Raw genomic sequence first — 15,725 nt, forward strand, 5'->3', positions numbered from 1 at the left:
AATAAAGTCGCCTCTCATTACACAAATGTCAAATGAGCTTTAAGACAATTTTACTTTAAAATTTACAGCATTAAAAAAAATTCCAAGTGAATTATGCTAAAAATTTCTAACACTTGTGCATGTAACTTAATCCTGTTACAAAACACCCAGAAAATTTAAGAGCCACACACATTTTTTCTCCTCCAGAAATAGCCCGAATTCATAAACATATCATTACTGGCTGACACGCGAGGCCACCGGGCCACTAAATTTGGTACAAAACGAAAAAAACATAAATTTTCATCTTCTCTATTAAAAATCTTTTCCCAGGTAATTCCAAATAACTGTAGGTTCATGTTACAGTCAGCTACAAGCCCTGGGTTTCAGGATCATGCCACATTAACTGTCTTTAATGCCAACGTTCCCTGATTAACTTGATTCAGTTCACATTACTTGTTTTTCTACTTCTATTGAGAAGGATGCAGTCAGTCTGCAACTGGTTAATTTGCACCCAGTTACCTCTCTCAAGGATGAACTTTTTGGTACTTTTTACTTTTCCCACCGAGGTTTAAAGTGGAAGCTAGGAGGTTCTAAGCCGTAAGTGCTTAGTATATTGCACAGTGCTCTGCAAACATCAGATTCTCCAAAACACGTGTCCCCACCCTCTGCTCATACTTCCATGTCAACTTAGGCAGGCACACCACATTTTTAACATGTTTTAAGTATAGCAATAAAAAATAAAAACAAACCTAAATTGCTCCAGGTGATTGGCATGAGTACACAAATTGGCTTTTCAAACGGTATTCCATATACGTAGAGAGGGGTTGTCCGTACTCCAACAGGAAAACAAGCTATAAAGCAGCTTTAAATACCACCCAACACACGTTACAAGTCAAACTGGTACCCACTAAAGCAATGATCGTGCTGGAGGAGTCTTTCAACATGGCGTCTGACCAGATACCAAAGTTTCTGGGCTGAAAACTGAAAGTACACACAAAGGGTATTTGCTCCCAACCAAACCATCTCAATGTAATTTATTCTACTTTCTGTTCCATTTCAGATTCAGTTTCAATAAAGTAATGCAAATCATTTAAAGAAAAAACCTTTAATTTTAAATTCTGATCTAGGCATAAAATTCATTTGTGTATCACGGTTAAATTCAGTACAAACTATAAAAATGTTAACACTGGAGTTTCAACAGAAATCTAATAAGACCTCTTAAAAATTCAAAGAAACAACAGCAAGTCATTTACTGCTATGAGGTTAATACATAAAGGAAAAAACATTCACACATTTTACTGAATTTATCAGTAAATAATTTTAGCCATAATACTTATCATAAAATTAAAAGTTTAAAAGTTGTGTGTGGCTCCACAGCAATTACAATTTGCAATGAAAATACGAAGCCAAATCTTCATCTAACATGAACAATGCTAGCTGTAAAACCACTGGTTGAAATTTGCACACCGATTGCGAACAGAGTAGGCGTATCATAACTTAGCTTAAGTTAAAGTGGAAGATGGTAAAAACTAGAGGCTTTTATGTTTGAATTGCACAAAGAAAATATTAGGGGGAAATAAAATTCAGAGCCATCTTTATTACTTTAAAAAATATTCTTCTTATATTAAAAACATTAAATGAATCAAAGCCAGACAGGACTGAGTTTTTACACATACTTTTGTTGTATTTCAATGCTGTTTATTGAGGAGTGAATGAGACCACTGCCAGACATGCCAACGACGCTTCACATTCAAGGGCTGGAAGCTGAAAAGCTTTCCAAGCTGAGACACTGCATAAGCCTTTTGGGCAAAAGAGCTGAAAGTGACATAAAATAGCATCTTCATGCTTACTGTTCTTGTCTGCAGCATTGTGCCAATTTTGGGATCTGCTTTGCTGGGCAGAAGGCTTCTTTCTACCCTACAAAAAGACTCACACTCCAATGAAGAGAATTAACACGAGGTGTGTAGCAATTTGTTTTAACACACATCTACGCTGAACTGATCTTAAAGCTGTTTTGTCTTAGATCTCCTTTTATCTAACGAGAAAAATTAATTTTATTTCCCTTTCACCGTCACATGGGTGGGTTACACCAATAGAAAACTAGTCCTCAGTGCTGCTGCCGGGCTCGGGGGGCTGCCTCAGTGGTGTGACAGAAATCCATTTAAACACCATCCTGAAACCCACCGCACGTCTCCTGCCGTTGGGGCTTTGCAGAGGAATGGCCTACACACAACTCTACCGTTCTCTTTTGCTCAAAAACAAAACAAAGAAACCTAAACAAAAGGGTAAACGTTTATTTGGAGTTATTTTCTGGTGGTGATATTAAGGCCCTTCAAGCAGAGTTCAGGAGCTCCTGTATGGCTGCCTGCTGCCCGGGACTGAGCTGCGCGATGCATTCAGCCCACAGTCCTCCGGAAGTCTAGGGGAAGAACATTTTCGCAGATTTAGATTCGGTGATACGGTCACTGGGAAGTATTTTCATCATCACCATTAGGTACATTATAATCATGACAAAATACTTTTCTTCCCAGTAAATTCGTTTGATGAACATCATTGTGAAAGCAAGAAACCTTTTCATTTCCATAAAGTTTATTTCATTTATAGTAAGTTTTCTTCACTAATTTTTGCACTGATTAAGTTACATTTTAGCTTCAGATGACACATTCTGGTAACCTACATGCATGAATTTAGGTAGGAAAAGCCATTTTTAAAACTTTGGTAGCTGACAGCTTATTACTACTGAAACTTCATCCTATTATTTTCACAGATTTGCAGAAAAACTTCTACGTAATGAGTATGTGCTAATAATAAGCACTACTGGAAGGTTCAGAGTGTCTCAAATTTAAGACGAACGTTTTAGTTTTAATAAATTATGAGAATATATGTGTAGATTATATTAAGTACAATCCATCTGAGGCTTGATGACAAGAGAGTATAAAAATGAAATGTCCTTAGTTCATTGGATTTCTATTTCTTCTAATAGAGAAAAATACAAAAACAGAAACAAAACCAAAAAAACCCCAAATAACTTAGTTCTTTGTTCCCAATCTCACCAAATCGGCTTACCTGTACTTGGCGAACTACATTAGCCAGACGTTTGGCACAAGGATCTTCATGTTTAATTGCCTCATGCATTTCGCCTTCTGCAATTATACTGAATATTTTGGGCAGATTGGTATTGTTTGGGCCAAGAACAATTGGGTGATTACTGACAAAAGAAAAGAAAACCATTATAAAAGAAAATTCTAAGAAGAAATCACTCAAGCACTCACTTTCCTACAGCCTTCCTCCAACACTGAAGTTTGTTATTAGGTCTTCATGCAACGATCATGCACTCACTAACGCTAACTGCCTTTTAAATTCAGCAAGAGGAAACCAGCTAATTTTACTTATTAGTTTTCCAGTTTCTTCCCATGTAAATAATGAGAAACAAAACCAAAACCAACCAAACGAAAAAACTTACTTGGCTCATCACTGCTGGCTATTTTAAGGGTAAACAACAGAATGCTCTAAGTGCTTTAAAAATAATTTGACTTATTAAAAAAATGTTACAAAGAACAGTTTCATAACACAAATTTTACTTAATACAGCAAAATGGTTTCTAAAATACATTGGAAGTTGAAAAGGATATACATGTGTTTAAACGTGAGCAGGGAAATAAACTCCAGTTAAGTTTTAATAGAAAGAAATCTAACAGTGATCTAATTACAATTTCAGTCTTTGTCATTAAGAAAATTCCAGAGCAGTTATTTCTAAAGGAGCTGATTAAACAGCACGATGGAGAACTGGTCACTGCAAAGGCGGGAGCAGGTAAGGAGTCTCTAGGATGGCTGTCATACTCCTGGGTGACGATCTCAGTGGGAAGACTCACAGGATTTGTGTAAATAAGGACTTAAAACAGGCATGAAAGAACACAGCCATTGGCCCATTTCTACCAACTCCAGGAGACGAGTGGTGAAGCTCTTGAATTTATTCATGAGCTAAAAGCAGTAATTAATAGTGAGAGTCTAGATATGACCAATACTTCGGGGAAGCTGGACTTAGAAAAAAACAGACCACCACAGAACACACCCTTGATTGAGCTTCTACAGCCCCCAGGTTGCTGCAATTCTTAGATCCATTCACCAGCACAAAACAGCATTAACACCAGTGGCCCGAGCGTGACCCCCATCTGGTGTACTCCCCTTACACCACGGATTTTTGAATCCAAAGAAAATCACCAGTATTCCAGACGGTCAAATAACAGGACTCACAATGTTCCTTGATCTCATTGTACTAATAAGCGATGTCAATTATACCTCAGTCAAGCTAGTGAGTGAAAGGATAAATGAACGAATGAGTGGGGTGCGAGACAATGTTAGCAGGGGATATTCTCTAAACCTCATGTTCTATAATGCCTCATCTACTGAATTTAATCCCAAAAAGAATAACTCAAAATTAGATCTGATTATAATGCAAGCTTAACAGTGATACAGCTTCTTAACCTGATCTATAAAGACAGCATTATCATAAATGTATACACCTGAGGGCTGTGCACAGGCAGCACCGTCTTATGTACAGGGGAAGGAAATAAGGTCTATCCGGTCCCTTTCTTACCTTTCAATCAGGTCGCACAGATAATTGAAAGTCTGGACAGCTTCTTCTTTATCCTCATGTAGTGGAAGCCAAGAGAGCCAGTGTGGGAGGACTTCTTCCACGTTCACACAGTCAGGCTTGAACTTCATAATTTTCCCCACTGCCGAGATGCAGTTCTCTGTAGCATTGACATTTTCTTTGGTCTTAGAATCAGCGGACTGAATAACCCTCACCAGCAGCGGAAGTGCTTCTAAAATAAGTGTTACAAAAAGTCAGTCAGGACCTCGTATTTTCATGCAAATGATCATAAATATTTCTTTGTATCTTCGGTCCAGTTATGAATTACAGTGAAGAAATGTTAAAGTGTAAGAAATGTTTTGCTTTCTCGGCTACAGAATCCCAGACGAGGGGAAAGGGAGCCTGCCTGAGCGCGGGCAGGAGCACCGCACTCCACTATTGGGGACCTGAGAGGTTAGCAGCCTCCAGATTTACACTTCCGATCACCTCAGGGTACTTAAGCTTTTAAAAGTCATTTAGCCATATTCCTGCACTGAACTTACAGGAACCCCAGTGAGTTTTAAAGCATACCCTCCCACGCCCCAAATGAACTGGACCCTGGGACTGGGTGAGGAGGCTGTGCTTCCGCTCAGATTTCATTTCCATTTCTATGAGAATGAGGACAGCAAATTCCTAAGTGCTGTAGGTGAGGTGTTTGAAAAAAGTAAAGAGAACAAAGCAGTTTACAGTGTTTGCGGGTGCAGAAAAGAAAACAAGACAGGGACAACAGGGATGTCTGGGATGAAATTCATGTAACCAAATAAACACAAGTACCTGTACAAAAAGGACGGTAGTTGTCCCCACCGTACTGTGCCATGACTCCGAGGCCGTACGCAGCTGCCTGCCTGACTTCTGGGCTGTTGTCACACACATACTGGAGCATCGGCCTCAAGAAATATTCTGCGTATTTAAATGAGGCTGGACTACAGTGTTCTATGACATCATCAAAGATGCACAATCCCCACTGTCTGTCTGGCCATGGTCTATGTGGACACTACAAAAGAGAAACTCTTTTAGGCTTTGAATACTGGAGTACATAAAGATTGTAAAGAAATATACATTCACTATAACTGTCATCTCACATCCCATGTGATTCCTGGTGTAGACAATGAAAAACAACATAGTAACAATCACTTCTTGTCAATAACAACCCTCAAACTACTACACTGATTTAACAAAGACAACTTTAGAAGAATTGTGTGATTTGTCACAGAGTTCCACAATATGACATTACCAAGTATCAGGAAGAACTGACAGAAGCAGTAATGCATATACATTCACTTTACAAAAGAGATAGGACAATGCTGTGTTTAAAAAACACAATAGTAAAAGCTGCAGAGATTTAATTTTACAGTTACTGATTCAACAGGATGTCATATGTGCCTCGGTCTTTTTAAAAAATGTACTGCACTACTAAATATCATAAAACACAAAATTTAAAGCCAAAAAAAGATAAACATATGGCTGCTTTTAATTTGTAATACATTAAAAAAAAATGGAACATAGAAGGTATCATCCAGAACCCTTGATCGCTTGTTGTATATAACAAGGATCATCACTGAGTTTTCTAGGGTCCACAGGGGAAAAAAAAAGGTAACCATTTTATTTTCAATTATTAAGCAGGGTACAAATACTCTGAAACAACAAAAAATCACTTGTATGTCTTCAGAATGTATTAGAAATTAACTGAACTATGGAAAAGCTAATTAGCAAACTTCAAACACATACTGAGTGAGAAGACATCCAGGGCAATGCAGTAAACTTGGTGCAATTAAAGACGTACAGTGGAAAGGCTATGATTTCTAAGATCCATTTTAACTTGAAAGTCTAAGGTTTCAAATGCTGTAATGAAACATTTCCTGGTCAACTATCTAAAAACTGTCAAAGAGAGGTACCACTTACAATTAGGTTGACAATTAATGGAAGCAGCTGTTCAAACCATGGTAACACTTTTTCCCTGTAGCTGCTGAATATTGAGTGTAAAATGTCTGACACTTTGGTCAGAATATAAACATCATTATCATCCTAAGAAAAGAAAACAAACACACACATATACTTCACATATATTAAAAAGTATCCTCACTATTATTAAGACTAACATTTATTTTAAAAAATCTAAGAAATTAGAAAATCAAATTTCTCATCACTTTAAGGGCACAGCAAGAGTCCAGAGACTGAGGCTCCCTCAGTGAGTGGGCGTCGCGTCTCCTGTCTGCCTATGGAAAGAAAGGTGTGGCGAATACGGTGCTTATTGCAAAGACTTTTCTTGGAACATATTTTAAAAACAGAAGGTTGAAAAATTACCCCAAACTTCAAAGTTGTGGAACAGAAATGTTTTTACTTTAGTATTTTGTTTTTTTTCTGTAAGAATGTTTCTAATTTTGGAGCAGGATGGTGGGGAGATGTGGGGCCAGTTACTTACAACACCTCATTCCTGGGAGCAATGAGAGTGTCAGCAGGTGAGCACCCTGCAGAGGACTGGGGACGGCCTGCACGTGTCAGCACCAGTCCGCCGCATGGCCTCATGCCACACACTCTAGACCTTAAACACACAGCTGAAATGTTTGACGGTGGCAAGTGGTTTGATGGTGCGAGGACGAAGTGACAAGGTGAAGAATTACGTCAACCGCCGCATGCATGGCATTTACAAGGACATCTGCACTATTCTGCAGGCCAGTGGAAAGACAGTTGATGTTACAGAAAGATCTGGCCTTAAGACTGTCAACCATGTGGCTTGAGGCAATCATTTACCATCTGAGTTTGAGTTCACTCATCCTTAAAGTGGTGAAACCACCACTAAATACAAACGGTCATTGTGAGGAGCATGTAGAAGAAAACACGAGGTCAACTCCGAACAGCTGTTACATGAGGTGTTACAACAAAATGCCCACACACCCAAAACACAGATCAGCTGATTTCAAATTACTTATTCTCTGATAAATGAAATAAATGTCAGATTCTTCCGTTAAAGATTACTAACAAATACAACTTATGAGAAGTCAGATGAATCAGAAACTTTAACATTTAAAATCTTCTGGATGCAAACGGTCGTGTAAATTAAGTTCCAAAGGGAATGATTTACCTCATCTTGTAGTGACTCTTCCACCTGTTCATCATAGTCTTCATCTTGTCTTTTAACTAAAACACACCCAAATAAATGCCTTTTTAATGGTCACCAAAATGGTCAAGGATTACACTCAGAAACAAAAGCACAGGAACTCACCTTGCCGCAGTTCTTGATTTTTAAAATGTTCTTCAAGTTTAGCTTTCAGTATACCTCCCAACTCTTCAAAGTGCTCGTTATTAAGGCATCCATCTCCCATGACTTCAATGCACTAAAACAAGGTTGAGGAAAGCAAGCAACCCATAAGATTTAAGTGTTTTTAGAGTCAAAAGTTAAACTCTATTAAGAATCACATGGAAGTATGAGAAAAATTAAAGCAACTCAACAGCTGAAAGATTACTGATCAATTGAGTAGATACACTTGGTTTATATTTGCTACCAGGCCAGCATTTTAAAATAAGAATTAAAAAAAATTTTTTTCCTTTTAAACATGTCCTGAGCACGTCTTAAATGCCAGGAATTACGCCAGGTGCTGCGGATTCAAAGATGGGAAACACCACCAGCTTCTAAGGACCTCAATCACTACGCACGTAACTCTGTACAAAGATGGCCCTGGAGAAAGGATAAGTCTGCCAGGGAAGGGCATCACAGGCAGAGGGAGTGATACGGGTGAAAGCATGGAAGCAGGTATTCTTCAGAAAGGTGGAAGAAAATCTGAACTTCAGGAGTGTAAACAGGAACAAATAGAGATGCTGAAGCATTTTTAAACCTAATGGTGGAGCAAGCTATGGAGCTGTGAGCAAGAGGGGTGACCAACAATACGGGAAGGAGAGCGACTCAAAGAGCAAGTGAATGCTTGAGAAAACACGAATGAACTGGGAGGAAAAGGAGTGGCTTTTGGAGAAGACCAAGTGAGGCTGCTTCAACAGCAAAAAAGAGATCTGGCAATGGGAAAACACAGAGAGGAATTTAGGAGAAACAACAGGACAGAAACTAGACACAAGCTGGAGATGAAACCTAAGCTTCTGTTGTTAGATTACAACATAAATGATGGAAACTAATCAAGACTGGAATACAAGCCATAAAAAGTGATAAAATAATGCTATTTGCAGCAACATGGATGTCCTTGGAGAATGTCATTCTAAGTGAAGCAAGCCAGAAACAGAAAGAAAAATATCATATGATATCACTCATATGTGGAATCTAAAAAAAAAAAAAAAAAAAAAAAAAGACAAATGAACTTATATATAAAACAGAAACACTCACAGACATAGAATATAGACATGTGGCTGCCAGGAGGGGTGGGGGGTGGGAAGGGATAAACTGGGAGTTCGAGATTTGCATGTACTGACTGGTATATATAAATAGATAAACAAGTTTATACTGCATAGTACAGGGAAACATATTCAATATCTTGTAGTAGCTTATAGTGAAAAAGAATATGAAAATGAATATATGAATATTCATGTATGACTGAAGAATTGTGCTGTACACTAGAAACTGACACAACATTGTAAACTGACAATACCTCAATAAAAAAAAAATTTAAAAAATGACTGGAATACAAGAGGATCTACTCTTAAAAAAAAGTAACACCAAAATATTAACGTAAAAAAGAACTGAACATTTTTGGTAGAAAAGGAAAATCATCCGTTATAGCATTAAAAAGAAATCCTATTTATTTAGCAAGACTAATAAACGGGCACACAACCTTATACATAGTTTTTAAGAGAAAAATATTTACCTTTGCAAAAGAATGCATTATTTCTGAGAGGACATCTGAATCTGGTTCCGTGCCAATGGCTTTAATTAGAGCATCACACATAAAATGCCACATCTGTGTGAGATACTCAGGACCACGGACTCTTGCACATTCCAGAAGAAGAGGCATGGATTCTGCTGCTGCCACTCGAACACGTTTTATTGTTAAGGAAAATGTACCCACTATCCTTAGGTTACACTTACTGTAATCACTACCCTCAAGACCGTTTTATCATTTTGCTTACTTAAATATGGACATGCTCACTGAGTTAACAAGAGTGCTAAGCAACTTCTGTTTACCTAAGATTGAAATGCAGGAGCTTGTGTTAAATATAATGTGTGTATAAAGACAGGTGTTTCCCTGCCCCTAAGATATACCTCCTGTCTTTTCTGTCACCTACACATAACAGGAATGAATGCTCAGAGGTAACCCCCAAACTTAACAGTGACTGTGAAAGGGCCTGGACCTCTCACAGCATGTCTCGAGATGTACCTATCCCAAAACTTCAGGTAATACGATGTCCTGAAGCTATGACTTTACTAAGAAAACTACTGAGGATCAATTTCTGAATTAGCTGTTTCAGTTTTCAGTAACAATTAAGCTGCTTCCCTCTATCTAATGCCATTTCTAAAATAAAGTCTTGAGACTTTCTCTTAAACATAATTCTGCTCTGTCACCGGGCATTAAGTCTGCTGGGCAAAAGCCGTCTTCTCTAAAGGATGCCACTGCAGGATGTGCGTGAGGAACTACCACAAAGGAGCTCGAGAGTCAGAAAGACCTGGGTTTGGGTCCAGGCTGCATCACCCCACTGGGCTGTCCTTTTTTACCCACCTATGAATGTGTGTGCGTGCGTGTGTACCTATACATACTAGTTACTACTGCCCCTGCACTGAGGAGGAAAACATTTAACACGCAGATTTAGCAGGAGACATTTCTCCCTAAAGGTGCTGTCCACATTTGAAATGTGCTGCAGAAAGTCAATAATCAGTCAGTCTCTAACTATTAAAAAAAGGTCTTACTTTCTTAACACCACCAAAAGATACTTGGGAAAAGTAACACTTATACACAGTTCTAAGCACTGGCAATCCTTACAGAGAACTGTCAACTAGGGGATAGCTGACATTTTCTTTTTCCTGTTTTTGACACACATGAAACAAAGGTACTTACAAAGAACCAAGTTTATAACCTGAAACTACATCAGTGCAAACAATACTGGTGACGCACCCTCCGGTGTGCACAAAGTCTAACACTTGAATTATCTACAACTTAAGTAAATCTATAGAAGTGTTTCCCATTCAAAAATTATAGGATATCATCGTGGAAATAAAATTTCAGTAGAGGAACCATGAGTTTGACAACCTGTTCAGTGTATTCCACAAAGCCTTCTTTTAACTCCTTAGCATAGCAAACCTGAAACCAGAGAAGAAACCAAGATCCATGTTAATTTTTATCTCTTAGTATTTATTGACAAACTGTAAACTCATAAGGACCAGAGTATTGTATCCTAACCAGAACTACATTTAAAGTCGTAGGCAGGAATGTCAGGTTAGTCTTCTAACTAAAGAGAGTTGTAAAATGGGAGAAGCCACATGATGACTGTAGCATATAATGTCATTCAAAGGGTGGAATACTTTGTACTCTTATTCTGTGTGTGGGAGAATTTAGCAAAAGTTTCAACACTCCAAAAATACTTCCAACAAGAGATATTACTTAATTAACGTGAACTAAAGATTAAAAAAAAAAAGCTTGAAACCTTAATCATAGCACATCACTTTTGTAAATCTGCAGCAAACAGACTTATGTTATTTTGAATTTTTAAAAAATCCCTTGAGTGAGACAGAAAAAACCAGTTTGAAAATAATTGTTTCTTTATTCTCTTCTATTACATTAAAAGATCTGCTAATTTTGTTTAAAGATGTTATATTTGTTTTCAAGTTGAGAGAAAAAGATACTATAAAAAATCCAAAATATTTATAAAATTATAGGCAGTTAAGTACTGGTAAGAATAGGTTCACAAAATATACATTTAAATAAATTAAGAAACATGATTTATTAACACAAAATAAAATTTAAGCCATTAACTTTTATTTAGGCTTACTTAACTGCTAAGTTTATAATATACTATAATTTCTTAATTCTATCTTTTAAAAAATATATTATCCCTGAGAGGGAGGGTATAGCTCATTGGCAGAGCACGTGCCTAGCATGCACAAGGTCCTGGGTTCAACCTCCAGTGCCTCTATATGTATATATGTGTGTGTGTGTGTATATACATACATACATACATACATACATACATACATACATACATACAGTAAATAAAAATATATTAAAATATAATAATCTAGTTACTTCCCCCATTTAAAAAATATGTATATTTTCCCTCATTGTCTGTAACACATGCTCATTGAAAAAAAAAAAGCAAATCAAAGAAAGCTTATCACACACAGACTCCATAATACCACAAGAGACAATCATTGTAAACATTTTAATTTTCCTACATGTCTTTTTTCCCCCATACAAAATGAAATTAAACCAGTTTTATTTTTAATAACATGTCATTCAAAAATATTCCTTGGCCATCTACTATATACAAGCACCAACCAGACAAAAATCCTTGCCCTAAGGTAGCTGTGTATTGGCTGTGCAGTACTCCAGGGCTGAGTAAGTACTGCTCATCTTCCTAACAACAGGCATTTGAACTATTCATTTTTTTTGTTGTTGTTGTTATTAAAAACAACACTGGTAGTGAATGGTCTTGTCCACGGTTTCTTTAGGATAGAAACCAAGAAGTAGAAGTGTTGTGTCAGAAGGTTTCTCTATTTTATTTCTTAAAGAATATATTCCTGACTCTTCAAAATAATTTCTTCAACTATGAAAAGCTCTCCTATGAAATGTATAGAAATGTGAGAAGCTGTAAAACAAAGTTCAGTAAGCATGGTAATTACTTACCAGCATCTGACAAGCAGTTGACTTTTCTTCCAGTCCTGCAGTTTTAATACCAAAACTTTGCTGATCTCCAAGGTTCACAAATTCCCAACCATCATCATCACTCATGTTTTCCATGTCCTGGGCTATTAACAGAGAAGCAAGCAAATTCACATTAAAAACAACAGAGAGAGAACTTCTATAATTGCTATGTCCTTGTGAAGACACCTACTATCTAAAAGGGCTACTTCAGGCTTAATTGAAGCTGTCTTCATTAAAGGCCCCATAACCACTGGAAGGTATTGCTGAAATTCTTTTCCAAGGATTTTGCACATTCTGGCCCATGCTGAGATCATGTAAGAGATCTGGGGGAAAAAATTAAAAACTAAATTAAAACTGATTCTAAAAAATGGGTAAACAAGACATCATAAAGAAAGCCACTTCCCTGTTTCATGGAAATAATGTTTTATTATACATTCATGGCTCTTTAAGCAATAGCGCATTTTCTAAAACCCCATACTTAAAATGCTCAGAAACATGAAAAGTCACTGTGAATTTCTATACTGGGATACAGACAACAGGTGAGACAAAAGGTCAAGACCAGCACCATGCCTTATTTTTCCCTACTTTCAAGAGGCAATATATAGTTTTCTCTAATAGCATCTGAATCACATAACTAAAACCCACTGAAACATTCAACTGCTGGGCCCTACCTTTCTTGAAGGCAGGAACATATTTGACTTTGTACCCCCTAACATCTAACACTCCATTCATCAGACACTTACTAACACCCAAGAAACGAAACATCCCCTTCTCTTGGCTGTTTAAGTTTTCTGTGTTAAGTGGTTATGTATATATTTAAGACATCTCTTTTCTTATTACTGTGTTTACGAAGGCTTAACTCACCTACAAATTACCTACAATCTGGATCTAATTCACCATCCCTATTGCCCAGAAAGTGATTTTCACCCTCCACTGTGTTTATCTCACATGCATGTGTGTGCAAACACACTACCCACTCCTAATTCAAAAAACCAAAAAAAAAAAAAAAAAAAAATCGTGAAGTTAAGATTTAATTCAGCATTTACCGATGCTTGTCATACAGCAGGCTTTGTGACTATCACTAAGACTATGACAGACGTTTACGATGTTATTACAACACAGTGTCATAAGTAGCCACCACTGAGACTAGCACTGGCCATGGGATGTGCGCACGAGTCAGCCAGGCTGAGGCGGGAGGGCTCTTTCTATGCTAAAGGAATGCTGGTTCACAGGCGGAGTGAGGAGAGCATATGTTCTAAAACTGGGGTTTCTGTGTTTCCTTTTCTTTTCACAGGGAGGGAAGTCACGCGGCATTCAAAGGCCCAGGAGACATCCTGGTGAGGCATCTAGTAAGTGGCTGGATAAATGAACCCTAAATTCAGAGAAAGATCTGACATCACAAGCACATGGAGGAAAACCGGAGCCTTGACAGTGGATGGCACTGCCCTAGGGGAGTGGGGAAATAAGAGGACCCAGGATGGAACCCCAATGACACCAAAATCTTGAGTTCAGGAGAGAGGAGTAGCCTGCAACTGACTGAGGAAAAAACTGAGTGCCGAGTAGAAGGAAAACGAGTGAAGAACGTCCCTGAACCAGGGGTTGATGTTATCTAGAGAAACCTATTACGTGACTCCTTTTTTTAGCACATGTAACTCTGCACTATCTGCACCTCCTGCAGGGCTGTCTTACCTGCGGGTCATCGTCCTCCATGTCACTGAAGTCTGTCTGGGTCTTCAGTAACAGCTGCATCACATCTGATGCATCTTGCATGAACTAAGAAGGAAATATTTGGGTAAAAAGACACTAATATTACTCATGTACATCAGATCAGAGAGGCAATTTTGCTTCTTGTGGAATAATAAAAACTTCCCTCCAAATTCTATTACATTCCCCACAGATAAAAGTATTACATTGAAAATTTTTCATCTATACTGCAATAGACTTAGTGCTCTTTCTAGAAAAACATTATTTTCCAGTGAAGGTCAGAATGAATTGCAGTATAAAGATATTTCTAGCAGCATCGAGTTTTGGTCTATGGCTTATGTATTTCTAGCAGTAAAAAGATAATCCAAATCCAGAAAGACAATTTTGGATTTTCATTTAACTCTGTGTAGTTCTGGCAATCTCCACTGTATAAACAGAAGTGTTTCAAAGGCTGTTTGAAAACCAAAATAAAGAGCATGGAACACAAAGATGTTTTATTGGTTAGGTTCCCAGTAGCTCACAGAAAACAATTTATTAGATAATAATAATGCTGGTTTTGGGAGACCAGATGGAAAGGTTCTATGTTGACAGTTCTGAGAATCAGAGCGTGAGAGGCTGACGACAGAGGAACCTCTTTGGGATTAGTTCTGAAAGCTCTCAGATGTTGGCTGGGAAGAAAAACACTGGCTAATGGTCCTTGTTAATTATTTTCTGAAGAGCTATATGCATATAAACTCCTCTTAGGACATTCGATGCTTTTTGGATTAATAGGAAAGCAACCAGAATGTTCCCAGGCACATGTTTGAATGGGTGAGACTAAACATGTGGGTCTTAAACGCCACAGGCCTCCAGAGACAGTGAACATGTGGTAGGGAAAAGGGAAGGTCTCGAGAGCATAATGGAGTTAAGAAGAAACCTTAATAATGATGAAAAAATAAAGGCGACTATTTATTTATACATAAACTGAAGTAATACGAGAGTAAGAGGATGGAAAAAAACAAGCACCCAGAACACCATTCACCAGAAGGAAAAGCCCTCTAGTACCCGCAACGCCTCCACGGCCAAGTTACAGACAGGAAACGCCACATGCTGCAGATCACTTACCTTCTCCTTCCCGACAGCCAGACCAATGAGGCTGATGCACTCAATAGTTTTCCCTCTGAGAAGCCTGAGTTCCTTCTGCACTGCATTTTCAACAATGTGCTTCAGTGATGGCATAAATAAGTCATAGTAGGGGACAAATTTTTCTTCTGCAGTATCTGCAACTGATGCAATAGATGTCACAACTTGTTCCAAAACTAACTTGGTGCCTTTCTGAATCAACTAGGAGAAGGAAGACACACAACATAAACACACAGATGAGAACCAGGAAGAACAATTCCCTTCAAGGTCCTGAGCGCTTTTCTAAAACAGCAGGCTGGGCCCACCCACCTGCAGCCAGAGGGAGACCGCAGGTCTTAGAGCAGACTGAAGAACCCTGCTGAACTATCCTGCCTGTTAACACAGCGCTCATTACCATTTCTGCTTTACCTCAGAGCACAGCTAGTTCTCAAGCACAAATTGGACTCTCCTTAACATTTCTGTATCCAAGCTTAATTTCCTTCATTTTTCCTC

At 38.1% G+C, this 15,725-nt stretch overlaps 1 protein-coding gene across 1 annotated transcript in view; it reads right to left on the minus strand.

Moving 5' to 3' along the window:
* Positions 1 to 1,638: 1,638 nt before the first annotated feature.
* IPO5 (importin 5) overlaps positions 1,639 to 15,725 on the minus strand; it is a 37,855-nt gene continuing 23,768 nt past the window's right edge. Inside the window, exons 14-26 of the mRNA XM_031466235.2 lie at positions 15,216 to 15,434; positions 14,097 to 14,180; positions 12,598 to 12,730; positions 12,390 to 12,511; positions 10,751 to 10,847; positions 9,420 to 9,592; positions 7,835 to 7,946; positions 7,694 to 7,749; positions 6,514 to 6,636; positions 5,386 to 5,605; positions 4,576 to 4,804; positions 3,046 to 3,187; positions 1,639 to 2,398 (exon numbers count right to left, since the gene is read on the minus strand). Of these exons, the coding sequence (XP_031322095.2) occupies positions 2,312 to 2,398; positions 3,046 to 3,187; positions 4,576 to 4,804; positions 5,386 to 5,605; positions 6,514 to 6,636; positions 7,694 to 7,749; positions 7,835 to 7,946; positions 9,420 to 9,592; positions 10,751 to 10,847; positions 12,390 to 12,511; positions 12,598 to 12,730; positions 14,097 to 14,180; positions 15,216 to 15,434 (1,797 nt within the window). The 3' untranslated portion in view covers positions 1,639 to 2,311. The remainder of the gene's footprint in view (positions 2,399 to 3,045; positions 3,188 to 4,575; positions 4,805 to 5,385; positions 5,606 to 6,513; positions 6,637 to 7,693; positions 7,750 to 7,834; positions 7,947 to 9,419; positions 9,593 to 10,750; positions 10,848 to 12,389; positions 12,512 to 12,597; positions 12,731 to 14,096; positions 14,181 to 15,215; positions 15,435 to 15,725) is intronic.

Source organism: Camelus dromedarius, chromosome 13, assembly GCF_036321535.1.
Source record: "Camelus dromedarius isolate mCamDro1 chromosome 13, mCamDro1.pat, whole genome shotgun sequence".
NCBI lineage: Eukaryota > Metazoa > Chordata > Mammalia > Artiodactyla > Camelidae > Camelus > Camelus dromedarius.